Raw genomic sequence first — 15239 nt, forward strand, 5'->3', positions numbered from 1 at the left:
GAGGTGAGCTGCAGGCCAGCTGGATGCTGAGGCCATTGTCCTGGGCTGCTGTGCTCCCTGGGAGGACGGTGGCCAGAGCCCTGATCCGCTGTCCTTATCTGCAGGTAAAGGCGCCGTGTGTGACAGCTCACCACGTGTGGACCCAGCTGATTTTCACAACCCTGCAGCAGGCTGCCCAGAGGCCTTAGATGGGCCCAGCATGTTTCCACCCCCAACCAGGTGGTGACACCAGGGGTCGGGACTCTGGTCCCACCACCAGCTCATGCCGGAGGCCTGGAGCTGTTCCTCCTGGGTCAGGGACCTGGAAGGGTGGGGGACATCAGGGATGAAAGACCAGCACCCTCACACCCCCAGGAAGACTCTCTTTTCCTCCCCCCCACCACCGTCCCACCCTCCCTACTCTAACCTTGGCAGATGCTCCCTGATGTGGAAACGCAGAGCCATCTGTTTCCATACAGAGACTTGCTATGAAACCATGGAGACAGGGAAAGCCTGGGGCACCCACATCTCTGGTTGCTGATGGCAAGCTATTCTCCCAGCCTCTGTCACTATCTTCCACAGGTGCAACCTCCTCCACTGTCTCCCACAGGTGCCGCTCACTGGTTGTTGTGGACTCCACCTTTGAACTCTCCTTCCCTGGGGTTCTTGCAGCCTGAGCCCAGGCAAGGTAGTAAGAGGCCACCCAGGGCAGATCTCATCCAGCTTTGGGGCTTGTCTGCAGAATGGAGGTGGGGGGTAGCACCTGCTCAGCTTAGCAGCATCGGCCCCTTCCCTGGGGGGCCACGCTAGGGACAGGAGGGCTGGGAGGGGAGGAGAGGACAGAGGGGCTGTGTTGGTGGTCACTGAAGCACTTTGGGTCCTTTTATGTGAGTCCTTGGTAACCCCCAGCCCAGCCCCAGCCTGCCCACCGGGCTTCCTGGGAGCCCTGAGGACAGGCACCCAGTGCTTCTGGAATTCACTGCTGCGCCAGGTGGTGCCTAGGAACCTGTCTGGACAGCTGCCCCCCATAGCCTGGGGTGCCTATATTTGGGAGGCCCAGGCCCCCCAGATGGAAGAACTGTCTGCATTGAATGCTACCATGAGACATCAGAGAGGCAGACCTGCCCTAGCGTGTCACAATCCCTTTGAAGGTGCTGGGCAAGTGTCCACATCACCACTGCTGGCCATAGCCCAATCCCTGAGGACCGGAACTCGGCACTGTTGGCTAAGGGCCTGAGGGCCAGAGGCTCTCAGACCCACACCAGCCCAAGCTGCCCAGGACAGAAGTGGCATGGGCACTAGCAGGCCACGGGTGGCCTCATGGCCTGATGGGCTGTTCTGTGCAGTCAGGCTCCTGGGCAGGTTGCTGCACGGCCTGCACCGTCTCCTCCAGGCTGCACTGGGCAATACCATATGGTGTGAGCTCACTAGCCTGCTCCTGTGGCTCCCGCAGGCTCTCCTTGCTGTGCCGGATGCCATAGCTGAAGTATGTGGTGAGTCCTGCGGTGATGGGAGGGGTCTCAGAGGCAGATCCAGCCCTCCTGACCCTCTTCCCACCACATGCTCAGCATCCCAACCTCCCATGCCCCACCTCACCCCAACTCACCAATCAGCAGCCAGATGAAAAAGCACAACCAGGGCAGGTAGCCTAGATTCAGCATGAGGTAGATGTTGAGGAGGTTACTCAAAGCTGGTGTCAGGGGCACCAGGGGTACCTGAGGGGACAACAGCTGAGCTGTGGGGAAGATCAGCTGGCCGAGGGCCTTGTTTTCCTCCTTGGGAGATTTGGGAGGCATGTGCCCACCCCCCATGCAGAAAGAAAGGGGGTCCGATGCAGTGGCATCCCCAGCCCTCCAAGTCCTCCTCCTTCATTCTGCAGTGGCGGCAGATGGCCATGGAGCCAGCTGGACTATGAGCAAGGGGTGGAGGGGGTGGGTTGGGGTGGTACCTGGAAGGTATCCTGTAGGTGCTCTTGCTGGTGGGCCGCCAGGACAGCGAGACTGAGCAGAAAGGTGACCCCACTGAGCAGGGCCAGCAGGGTGTAGCCCCAGCGTGGGAGATGCAGGGCCGAGTCCCCAAAGATGAGGACACCGCTCAGGGTGATGGCAGAGGCCACCAGGAGGCCGAGCGCCCAAGCCACAGCAGTTCCGTGGCTGCACTCGCCCAGGAAGCCCAGGTAGGGCCTCAGGGCCTGTTGCAACTGCCCGGGCTCGGGACCTGAGGCATGCTCATTGCTCACCCACTGGAGGGACACTGAGTTGGCCTCAGGGTCGGGGCTGGCTGGGCCCAGGGACCTGGGGGGAGGGGTCTTCTGGAAGCGCAGCCTTATGGTGCTGGCGGCCATGAAGGTGTAGACGAGCAGTGCCCCAAAGGAGATGAACTGCACCAGTGCATATAAGTCCAGCACCAGTGCCAGGAGGGCCACAAGGACCCCAAACACCAGAGTCCCCACCACAGGGACCTGGGTCCTGGGGTGCACGTGTGCAAACACCTGGAAGAAGAGCCCGTCAGCCGCCATGGTGTAGACCAAGTGAGGCAGGAAGAAGAGGATGCTGTGCAGGGCCGTGATCATGCCTGTGGCAGAGGAGCAAGAGTGAGGGGCCCGTCAGCAAGGGTGCGTGAGCCTCGCTGGGTGTGGGTGCTCAGTCACCTCCCACCCAGTGTCAGTCACAGTTCCGTTAGAGAATTTGGGGAAGGTGGTGAGTGGGAGTGGGGGATTCTCTCATAATCAGAACCCTCCTGGGACAGTTACACAGTAGGGGTCAACCCCGGAAGCCCAGGATGTGGGGCTGCATCTCTCCCTACCACCCCACCCAGTTCCCACCCTGCAAGATGCTGCTTCCTCACCGCAGAATGAGCCCGCTGTCACGATGAAGCTGGCCCAGCTGTAGCCCCGCTGGTAGAAGGCATCGGCGAGTGCCGAGCCTGGGTCGAGGCTGTGCCAGGGAACCATGAGAGTAAGCACGGTGGAGACCAGGATGTAGGCTGTGGCCACCAGGCCAAGAGAGATGGCGATGGCCATGGGCACGGCCTTCCGCGGGTTCTGGGCTTTCTTGCTAGAGGCGGTGATAACGCTGAAGCCCTCAAAGGCAACGAAGCAGATGGCGGTGCCAGCCATGATGCCCGAGAAGCCGAAGGGTGCAAAGCCACCCTCCTTCGTACTCCAGTTTTCCAGGCTGGCCAGGGAGAAGCCCATGGTGACAATAAAGGGGATGACGCAGAGTTTGATGACAGTGAAGGTGTGAATGAGCCAGGAGGAGACGCGGGCTCCACAGGAGAGAAAGGCGGAGACAAGAAGAATGATGCCAGATGCCAGGAAGTCTGGGTATGGGGCCAGGAAGGGCACCTGCCAGGTGCTTATGTGGGTCTCAGTGAGGTAGCGAATTTGGTAATTGAACATGGAGTCCAAGTAGTCACTGCAGGCCTGGGCCACGGCAGCGCCACCGATGAGGCACTCAAGCAGCACATTCCAGCCAATGAGGAAGGCCCACAGCTCGCCCATGGACACGTAGGTGAAGAGGTAGGCATAGCCCGGACTGGGTATGCGGGCTCCAAACTCTGCATAGCACAGGGCTGCCAGCAGTGCGGCCACGGCAGCCACCGTGTAGGACACGAGCACAGCTGGACCGGCCATCTGCCTTGCCACAGTGCCCGTGAGCACATAGAGGCCCACGCCCACCATGCCAGCCACTCCCAGAAGGGTCAGGTCCAGTGTGGACAGGCCACGACTCGGTGACGTCTCCATGGTGGACTCCTCCAGGGTCTTCAGCCGGTTCAGCTTCCTGCAGAAGTGTGCCAGGCTGGCGGTGCTGGGCAGTCTCCAGGCCATGGTGGGCAGCAGAGAGGAGTGCGGGACCGACCAGCCACCTGCCAGGGTCAGAGGGGAATGATGGGCTGTCCAGCAGGGTCAGGCAGTCTTCAGTCCCTTCTGGATTGCCTACCCACAGCCCAGTCCTGTCCTTGACCTGGGGATGCAAGCACATGCACTTGTGGGAGGGATGAGCTGGGGGAGGGCTCAGAGTTCGCTGCAGGGGGTGCAGGGGGTCTCAGGGAAGCACGGGGGTCCTGCCTGCCCGCCTCCTCTCCCCAGCGAATCTGGTGTAGCCGGAACTGGGGGATGAGCCGAGTGTCACTGAGGGCAAGGTGGGAACATTCCCAGGGAGCGTGAGGTGGGAAACCCTCCTCATCTGGGATCTGAGAGCAAGGTGGAAACCCGGAATAGGAGCAGCTCACCTCTGACCACGGCGGTCAGTTCCTTCACCGTGCGCCAAGTCCCAGGTCCAGAGCCTGACGCCCAGCGCACCTCTCCGCGCCGCTAGTCCCGCCGCGTCCCTGTCCCAAGCACACGGGCCTTCAACCCCCGTCCCCGCTGGCTCTCAGCCCTACTCGCACAACTGGCTGCAACCCACCTGCTGCCGCCGCCGCCGCCGCCCCTCTGCGCCCGCCCCGCCCCGCCAGTGCCCCGGGTCGCTCCCTCACCGGGGCCCAGATCCGTCGCAAGCCCACCCTCCCCTCCACCCCAACCCCACCCTGGGGCCAGGACCCCGGACACCGCCTCGCTGTCTGGCGCCCGCACTCCACACACCGACCCCCATGTCTGCACACCTCCCTTCACCTCAGTCACCCACGCATTCTCTCTCCCCACGCACACACCAAAATGGTCCACCCTACCCTTCTTTACAAGATCAAGACCAGCGCTGGCCAGGTTCCTGGGAAGCTCTGTGTCCACAGATAAAGAAGGGAAGGCCATCAGGAAGCACCAAGCCTGGTGCAGGGTCACTGGGTGAGCTGGAGGGTGGGGTTTCGACGCAGATATGGGCCTCTTTAACCACCCACTTCACCCCTTAGGCAGCTCCTGCCGTGAATGCACCCGAACCTCTGCATCAGAGGTGTGGAGGCCTCTAATGAGCTGAGCCTGGGGGTTTGGTGAGTGGCCCTGGGTGGGGGTGGCGGGGATGGGGAGGGGAGTGCCTGCGACCAAGCACTTTACAAATGCTAGATGTTCTGAGCTTTTAGCTACAAACACCGCCCTTCTGAGGAGGGCTAAAGCAGCCTCCTGGGCCAAGCTGCAGCTGTCCAGCATTGGGCACCCCCTCAGAGGCCCAAGGAGTCACAGTTAGGTGTGGACGACTCTGGGGGACACTGACCCTGCTCCCAGACTAGTCACATGGAGTATCCCATGTCCTCAGGCGGCCATCTAAACTCCCTGGGGCTGATTTTTTTCCTGAGTCCAAGTGTCATCCTACTATTGCTGTATGACTGAAAGTGAAAAGGATGGTGTGAATGATTTTCACTTGTTTAGAGCCAAATGACTGCCAGACCCAGCCACATCGAACCAAACCAGAATGCATCCATCCTCTTTCATCCAGGGTATGACCTGACCTTGTTTCTGTAAATTTGGACACTCCCTCTTAAAATGACCAGGTTTGCTACAGTGATAACACCCTGCAGAGTCCTGCACTCTCTCAGTCCCTTTATCCAAGCTAACCCAGCTGGCTCTGCCTGCCTCCTCCCTGCCTTGCTTCTAATCTTTCTGGACCATGTGGTCGACCATGCTCATCATGACTTTGGTTTTCTGCTTCTGCTTTCCCTCCTCCCTTCTCCCAAACACTTTCTGAGACTCTCTCCATAACTCCTCCAGTGGTTTATCCATCCCAACACCCATCCATCCATTTTCTGGATCTTATTCTGAATATCAGGCCAAGACCCCTTTAGATGGCAGACCTTTAGCATTCCTAGGGCACAGGATCACCAGGGTCCATTCCTGAATAGATCCTCACATGGTCCCTCAACTTTGCAGGTTAAGCAGAGGGAGTGTCATCTTTTTCTTGATTCACCTCAAAGGCTTTCTTTAAATTTTGGGATTTAGGTATGGCCAATTGTATTCCCTGAATAATGAGGTCTCTAAGATCCTTTATTTGTGCTCATCACCCTGACCATTATTATCCCAGTTAAGGGACTTTTTCTCTCCTGCCATTACCCTGGTCCAGGTGCCTGTTGCCTTTCCCATTCCTTCATAGCCGCCCTCCTCACCCTTCCCCTTCTTCTACAGTAAAGAGGATATTCAATATAGACATATGTTGAGACCTCATATATAAAAATAAACTAGGGCCTAGGAATTGATCTACTTGTGATCAGCTAGCCCCACTGGATCTTGCATTAATGACTTCATCTCCTTTAAAAAGTTTCTGACTTCTGTACTTGTCAGTGGGGCATTTACATAACCGATTTCTCCTAGTCCCATTGATACTTCTCTCAAGGGGTAGAGAGGCTCAATGGGAATACGTTCCCTCACCCTCTTTTCTTCAGGGGCCTTGGAGAACAGAAAGCCCTTTATGTCCTTCCTCCATTGTTCCAATTCCTTCCTTAACTGCTGGTGGGTCATAAGGGGTGGGGCGGTTGGTGCCAATTGGCCCTTTGCCTCCCTGGGGGCTTTGGTAGGTTCTGTTGGACTTTCCACGTTTGCCAGTTCCTGTCCCAGGAGGGGAGGGAAACATGGGGCAGAAGAAGGCTCACTAGAGGGTCCCAGGTTTTAGCTTTTATAGACTTGGTTTCTGGGTCCAGAGTTTTAGCTTTCATGTTTCAAAATACAAAGTCGGCACATAACCCATCCTCATCTGCTCCATATTTTGTCCAAAACACATTGGGCTGTAAAATGCTTCCCTTGGCCCAAATGTAACAGCAATATTTAATCAATTTCTTTCTATCCTTTCTCTTGGTCCGATCGTTATTGTGTCAATGTTTCAACATCCTCCCTAATGAACGATCTGGAGGTATATCCCCAGGGGATCCTACAGCTACCCCGTTTCATCTTTTCTGACCAGCAGATGGCCCCTTTTACCCATTCTGAGTCTTGTCCAGGTTTCTTCCTGTCAAGTCTTTCCATTTCAATTGTCTCCATCCCTTTCCCTCCTGGGAGAATGAAAACGTGAATTGGGACACTGCCATTCCTTCATGCAGTATGTTGCATGTCTCATGCACACACAGTCAACCCCAGGCTCATCAGAACTTCCCCACCACCAAGGCAATACCTTGGACTGTGCACAAAGGTACCTTCTCACTGAGAGACAGGTTTTCTTTCCCCTGTCCTCATTCACAATCAGCAGATCTAAGTGTCTAGTCTCAGGTCCTTCCAGCAGTCAAAGCCAGGCCCCTAAAGGTGGAGTCTGAGACCACTCACTCAGGGGGGTGCACCACCTTCCCCTTGTGTGCCCTGGGGGGGTCCCCCTCTGAAGCTTCAGAAAAGGTTGGAAAAAGATATTTCATACAAACAGTAACCAAAAGAGAGCAGGGGTAGCTATACTGGTGCCATGTAAAACAAACTTTAAATACTAAAAAGTGAGACTTCCGGGAAGATGGCAGACTAGAAAGACACAGGACTTTCTTCTCTCTCAGAAAAATAGCTAGAGGACAGGCAGAAACAGGCTATAAAAAAATCTTCTAGATGGGTAGCAGATGTGGATTACCAAAATCATTTGCAAGGGAAAGTGCACCCGGATGGCCAAAAGCATTCTAAAAAAGAAGAGTGACATGAGATGAATTTCACTACCTGTCCTTGAAACATATTACAATGCTACAATGATTAATACAGCATGGCACTGGCATAAAGATAGACAAAATGATCAATGGAATAGAATTGAAAATCCAGAAATAAACCCTCACCTCAATGGCCAATTGATTTTTGACAAACCTACCAAGTCCATGTTAATGGGCAAAAGAATCTCTTCAACAAATGGTGCTGAGAGAACTGGATATCCATTTAACTAAAAGAATTAAAGTGGACCCCTATCTCACTCCCTATAAAAGAATCAACTAAAAATGGGTCAAAGACCTAAATATAAAATCCAAGACCATAAAACTACTAGAAGAAATGTAGGGAAACATCTTCAAGACCTTGTGGTAGGTATGGTTATTTTGACTTTACCACCAAAGCATGTGCAACAAAAGAAAAAATAGATAGAAGGTACCTCCTAAAAATTAAACACTTTTGCACTTCACAGGATTTGTCAAAAGGTGAAAAGGCAGCAAACTCAATGGAAGAAAAAATTTGGAAATCACAAGTGTGATAAAGGTTCAATATCCATGATATATAAAGAGATGCTCCAACTCAACCCTAAAAAGACAAATGGCCTGATTAAAAAATGGGCAAAAACACTCGAGTATGCATTTGTCCAAAGAAGAAATACAAATGACAATGAAACATATGAAAAAATGTTCAACATGACTAGCAAGTAGGGAAATGCAAATCAAAACTATGAGATATCATGTCACACCTATCAGAGTGGCCACTATTAAAGAGGCAGAGTACTACAAGTGCTGGAGAAGATGTGGAAAGATAGGAACACTTATTCATTGTTGGTGGGGACATAGAATGGTACAGCCACTGTGGAGGACTGTTTGGCAATTCCTAAAAAAGTTGAATATAGATTTGTCACAAGACCCTGCAATATCATTTCTGGGTATTTAGCCAGAAGAACTGAGAGCAGTGACATGAACAGACATCTGCACACCGATGTTCACAGCAGCATTATTCACGATTGCCAAAATTTAGACACAAGCCAGGTGCCCATCAACCAATGAATGGATAGACAACTCTAGTGTATTCATACAATGGGATGTTATGCATCTGTAAGATGAAATGAAGTCGCAAAGCATATGATAATATGGGTGAACCTGGAGGACATTGTGTTGAATGAAGTAAGTGCAGACCAAAAAGATAAATACTGTATGATGACTGTGCTACTATGAACTCAATAAATTGTGTAACACATCATATGAATCCATTTCTATAAAATGTGAATGTAAATCAATTTATAAAGATGAAATTAGACTGGTGACTATGTAGGGATGGGGAAGGCATGCTAAGGGACATGGAGTGTTTCTTATTGGAATAAGATTTTCTGTGATAATGCACAACATTGTAATTGTACTAAAATCCACTGGTTATACACTTTGGGTAGACTATGTGGCATGTGACTAAATTTCAATAATACTGCTTAATAAATGAATAGTTGTGCAAGAATAGGCAGAAATAGCAGCTATGTAGAGCAGGGGAAAGAGAAAGATTGAGAGGTAAAGAATTTTGTTATTTTTTTGGTCTTTTTTGTTGGTTACTAGTATTATTGAAATAATGAAAATGCTGTAATAATGATTGAAGTGATGAATACACAGCTATGTGATTCTACCAAATACCATTGATCATACACTTTGGATGAATTGTATGCCTTAATAATATGTATAAATAAAGTTATTTATTTTTAAGACATTTTTAATTAAAAAAAGATAATATTAAAGTTAAAGGACAGGCATGGGTATTATAGGCTGAATTCCCACCCAAAAAAAGCAAAATATGATAAGATATGCAGAAAGTCATTATATATTAATAAAGAGGACATTCCACCAGGAAAATGTAAATCATAAATATCTATGCATGTAACCAAAATACATGAAGCCCAAATATATGAAGCAAATTCTGGCAAAACTGAAAGGAGAAATGAACATCTCTACAATAATAGTTGGAGGCCTCAACACATAACTCACATCAATTGATAGAACTACTGGACGGAATATCAACAAGGAAACTGAACATCAACAATATGACAAGATGGACCTGGCAGATGTTTATAGAACATTGTACCCCAAATCAGCAGGTTATTCATTTTTCTCAGGTGCTCACAGATCTTTCTCCAGATTAGAGGCTAAACAACACATTTGTAAATAATAAGTGGGTTAAAGAAGAACTTGCAAGAGAAATTAGTAGCTAACTCAAAATGAATGAAAGCAAGAATACAACTTATCAAAACTTAGGAGATATAGTGAAGGCAGTGCTGAGAGGGTAATTTCATAGCCGTGAATGCCTATATAATAAGAGAAAGAGCTAAAATAAAAACCTAAGTGAACACTGTGAAGAACTAGAAAATGAACCGCAAACTAATCCCAAAGCAAACACACAGAAATAGCAAGATTTGAGAAATAAATGAAATCAAGAATAAAACAAATAGAGAAAATCAACAAAACAAAAAGCTTGTTCTTTGAGAAGATCAATAAAATCAACAAACCCTAGGTAGTCTAACAAAGAAAAAAAAAAAAGAAAATGAAAAGAAATACAACCACAACTGAAAGAGGGAATATTATGACTAACCCCACATAAATAAATAGGATCATAAAAGACCACTATAAGAAACTGTACTATTGGCCCAGTGCCTGCTTGACTAAACAATTGGGCATAAATACCTGGCAGAGTTGACACAATAGCCTAGCCATCACATATGGTTACCAAATATTTTCTCCCATTGGGTAGGCTCTCTTTTCACTTTCTTGATAAACTCCTTTGTGTTTCAAAAGACTTTAATTTTGAAGAGGTCCATTTATGTACTTTTTCTTTCATTGCTCATGCTTTGGGTGTGAAGTTCATGAAGCTATTTCCTATTCCAAGGTCCTGTAGACACTTCCCTACTTTGTCTTCCAAGGTTTTTGTGGTCTTGGCTCTTATACTTAGTTCAGTGATCCATCTTGAGTTGATTTTTGTATAAGGTGTGAGATGATAATCCGCTATCATTCTTTTGCACATGGATATCCAATTCTCCAACTATCTTTTCTTGAAGAGGCCATTCTTTCCCATTTGAGTGGGCTTGGTGGTCTTGTCGAATATCAGATGACTGTACATGCAAAGATCTATATCGGAACTCTCAATTCCCTTCCATTGGTCAGTGTGTCTATCCTTGTGCCAATACCATGCCATTTTCACTACTGTGGCTTTGTAGTACGTTTGGAAGTCAGGTAGTATGATTCCTCCAATTTTCCTTTTCAATATGTCTTTGGCTATTTGGGTTTTCTTTCCCTTCCAAATAAATTTCATAGTTTTTCCAGTACAGGAAAAAATGCTGGGTGGATTTTTATTGGGATTGCATTAACTCTGGAGATCAGTTTTGGTAGGATAGGCATCTTAATGTTATTTAGGCTTCCTATCCATGACAGGGAATATTCTTCCATTTATTTAGGTCTTCTTTGATTTCCTTTAACAGTGCTGTGTGGTTTTCTGTGTATAAGTCTTTTATGTATTTAGTTTAATTTATTCCAAGTATTTGATTTTTTTAGTTACTATTGTAAATGGTATTTTTTTCCTGATTTCCTCCTCAGATTGCCCATTATTGGTGTACAGAAATGCTACTGATTTTTATGCATTGATCTTATAATCTGTGACTTTACTGAATTCATTTATAAGTTCTAGAAGATTTGTTGTAGATTTCTCAGGGCTTTCTATGTCATTTGCAAGTAGTGAAATTTTGACTACCTCCTTTACAATTTGGATGCATTTTATATCTGTTTCTTGCCTTAGTGCTTCAGCAAGTACTTCTTACACAATATTAAATAGGAGAGGTGATAGTGGGCATTCTTGTCTCATTCCTGCTCTTATAGGAAAGGATTTGAGGATTTCACCATTGTAAATGATGTTAGCTGTGGGTTTTTCATATATACTGTTGATCATGTTCAGAAAGGTTCCTTCTCTTCCTATCTTTTCCAATGTTTTTATCAGGAAAGGGTGCTGCATTCTGTCAAATGGTTTTTCTGCATCTATAGGTATGATTTTGTGATTTTTTTCTTTTGATCTCTTTATATGGTGTATTACATTGATTGATTTCCTTTGTTGAACCATCCTTGCATACTGGGGATGAAAGCACTGGGTCAGGGTGTATAATTCATTTGATATGTTGTCAAATATGATTAGGAAGGTTTTGTTGTGGATTTTAGCATTTAAGTTTATTAGAGACATTGGTCTGTAATTTTCCTTTCTTGTATTGTCTATGTTTGGCTTTGGTATTACTGTAATGTTGGCATCATAGAATGAGTTAGGCAATGTTCCTTCTAATTTGATATTTTGGAAGAGTTTAAACAAAATTGGTGTTAGTTCTTTCTGGAATGTCTGGTAGAATTCACATGTGAAGCCATCTGGTCTAGGGCTCTTCTTAGTTGGGAGGTTTTAATGACTGATTCTATCTCTTTAATTGTGATTGGTTTGTTGAGATCATCAATTTCTTCTTTCGTTAATATAGGCCACTTATGTGTTTCTAGGAATTTGCCCATTTCCTCTGAATTGTCCTTTTTTATGGAATATAGTTTTTCAAAGTATCTTCTGATGATAGTCTTTATATATGTGGGGTCAGTGGTGATATCCCCTTCCTCATTTCTTATTTTGTGTATTTGCATCTTCTCTATATTTTTCTTTGTTAGTCTAGCTAACAGTTTGTCAATTTTATTGATCCTCTCAAAGAACCAGCTCTTGGTTTTGTTTATTTTTTCTAGTGCCTTCTTAATTTACATTTCATTTAGCTCTGCTCCGATATTGGTTCGTTTTTTCTTTCTTCTTTGTTTGGGGTTAGTTTGCTATTTTTTTTTTCTAATTCCTCCAAGTGTGCAGTAAGGTCTTCGATTTTAGTTCTTCTTTTTTGATGTATGAATTTATGGCTATGACTTTCTCTCTCAGCACAGCTTTTGCTGCATTCCATAAGTTTTGATATGTTGTGTTGTTGTTTTCATTGGTTTCAAGGTAGTTACTGATTTCTTTTGAGATTCCCTCCTTGGCCCACTCTTTGTCTAAGAGTGTGTTGCTTAACTTCTATATCTTTTTGCCTAATCTGGTCCTCTGGCCCTTGCCGATTTCCAGCTTCATTCCACTGTGGTTGGAGGAATTATTTCTTTTATGATTTCAATCTTTCTGAATTCATTGAGACTTTATCTGTGGTCTAGCATGTGGTCTATCTTGAAGAATGATCCATGTGCACTTGAGAAGAATGTATATCCTGCTGTATTTGGATGTAATGTTCTAAATATATCTATTAGGTCCAGATCCACTAATATATTGTTCAATGTCTTTATTTCTTTATTGATTCTGTGTTGAGATGTTTGGTCTAATGGTGATAATGGTCTATGAAAGCGCCCCCCCCCCCCCCATAATTGTAGAGGCATCTATTCCTTTACTTAGTTTATCCAGTGTTTGCCTCACTTATTTGGAGAGGCCCTGGTTAGGAGCATCAATGTTTATGATTCTTCTTTCTTCATGAAAGATTCCCCTTTTTACTAATATGTAGTGTCCACTTTTGTCTCTCACAATAATTTTGCATTTAATGTCTATTTTGTCTGGTATTAATATAGTTACTCCTCTCCTTATTTGTTGTTTGCTTGTAAGATTGCTTTCCAGTCATTCACTTTCAACTTCCTTGAATGCCTGTGTCTAAGATGGGTTTCTTGTAGACAGCATATCCATGGGTCCTGTTTCCTTATCCATTCTGCCAATGTGTCTCTTGACAGATGAGTTTAATTCATTGACATTCGATTTTATTACTCTCAAGGAATTACTTACTTTAGCCATATTTACTTTGGATTTGTGTATGTTTTATGTTGTTTTTATTTCTCCTTTTTGTCTTTTTGGTTTTTCTTACTGTCTCCTCCAAATCTGTCTCTCCTGTTCTTTTTATTTTTTTTTTACTCCTGTAGAACTCTCTGTAGTATTTCTTGAAGGACAGATTTCTTGTTGGCATATTCTCTTAGTTTCTGTTTATCTGTGAATATTTTGAACTCTCCATCATTTTTAAATGCCAGCTGTGCTGTATAGAGTATTCTTGGTTGGAAATCTTTTTTTTTTTATTTAGTATCTTCACTATGTCATACTGCTGCCTTCTTGCCTCCATGGTTTGAGATGAGAAATCAGCACTTAATCTTATTGAGCTTCTCTTGCATGTGATGGTTTTCTTTTCTCTTGCTTCCTTCAGTATTTTCTCATTGTCTTGAGCATTGGATAATTTAGCAAGTATATGTCTTGGGGTAGGCCTGTTGGGATTTATGCTGTTTTGGGTGTGTTTTGCTTTCAGGACATGTACATCCATCTCTCTCAATAGGTTTGGAAACTTTCAGCCATTATTTCCTCCAGTACCCCTTAGTCCCTTTTCCCTTCTCTTCACCTTCTGGGATGCTCATAATGGGCATGTTTGTGATTTTTTTTTTGTTTTTCATTTTCATTCGGATCCCTAAGACCCTGCTGGATTTTTTCTATCTTTTTATCTATCAATTCTGCTATCTTGTTGATTTCAGAGGTACTGGACTTCCATATTTCTAATTCTTTCCTCTGTCTCTTCAAATCTGCTGTCATTTGCTGAGAGTGTAGTTTTGATTTCTAGGATTGTGCCATTCATCACCATCATATCTGTAATCTTTTGGGCATGTTTACAATTTCTTCTGTGTGCTCTCCAAGTGTTTTCTTAATATCCTTAATCTCTTCCTTGTCTTCATTAACTTGGCCCATGCTATTTGTCTGGAGAACTTTGATATGATGTTTGATATTATGGTCCTCTTCTTGGTTTTTAGTTTGTTCATTCCTTTAGCCATGTCTTCCTGGTTATTGGTATAGTTTGTAATTTTTTGTTGCTGTCTGGTCATTATTTTATCTTGATGGGTTTGTTCAGTTGATTAGCTTCTCATCTAGTCTTGGGGTTTATTTAGGCACTGTTTGTGTGTGTGTGTTGTCTTCTCTTTGACACTTTGTTCTTCTTCTTCTATTCCCTGTTGTTACCTAAGTTCCCTTGAAGGAAAATGATTAGGGCCAAGGATAGCAAAAGAGGTAAGAAAAGAAAAAGTATAATAGCAGTATTGATAGTAAATATTAGCAGAAGAACCATGTAAGACATAGGAGAATGAATATTAAACTCATGTACATTGTGTAGAGTTATAACAGTAAGAAAGTGGAGAGCCTACAATGAGATGGGAAACTGAATATGGGGCAAAATATAGTATGAATTAAAAAGTCAGTATGATCGGAAGAGAGGGAAAGAGAAAAGAAAGGACAATAACAAAAAGTGAATAAAAGAGAGAAAACAGAATAGAGGTGTTAGAAATAAAAAGTAGGACAAATTGGGGGCTATACAAAGAGAGGTGAAATGTAAAAGCAACAACAGAAGATGGAAGATAGAAAGATGTAAAGGAAAAGTGATAGCATCCGAAACCAAAATCAGTAAACTCAGAGAAGAGGAAATTGAGAATGAGGAAGCACAAGAAACAAGAAACACTGCCTGCGGTACTTAATAGACAAAAAGAAAAAGAATAAAAAAAGGTCAGTAGAGGATAAAAGGAAGGAAACAGAAGAAAACAAATGAACAACAATAAAAGTCCTCAAGTAAGGAGTTCTCTTTACATCTGAATAAACTGTTTAGGCATCTGTCCTTCCCCCTTTCTCCCCTCCTCATTTCTCTCCTTCCCAGGGTAGCAGG

At 45.7% G+C, this 15239-nt stretch overlaps 1 protein-coding gene across 1 annotated transcript; it reads right to left on the bottom strand.

Annotated features, from left to right (window-relative positions):
• Positions 1-1297: 1297 nt before the first annotated feature.
• LOC101439633 (cationic amino acid transporter 4-like) lies at positions 1298-3824 on the bottom strand. Its single transcript, XM_058281018.1, has 4 exons — positions 2827-3824; positions 1928-2553; positions 1586-1694; positions 1298-1479 (listed from the first exon to the last, which is right to left on the bottom strand). The coding sequence occupies exons 1-4, from the start codon at positions 3806-3808 to the stop codon at positions 1298-1300; spliced, it is 1899 nt and encodes a 632-aa protein (XP_058137001.1). The 5' UTR covers positions 3809-3824.
• Between the last annotated feature and the right edge of the window lie 11415 nt (positions 3825-15239).

The sequence above is a fragment of the Dasypus novemcinctus genome, chromosome 19 (genome assembly GCF_030445035.2).
Source record: "Dasypus novemcinctus isolate mDasNov1 chromosome 19, mDasNov1.1.hap2, whole genome shotgun sequence".
NCBI classification, from domain to species: domain Eukaryota; kingdom Metazoa; phylum Chordata; class Mammalia; order Cingulata; family Dasypodidae; genus Dasypus; species Dasypus novemcinctus.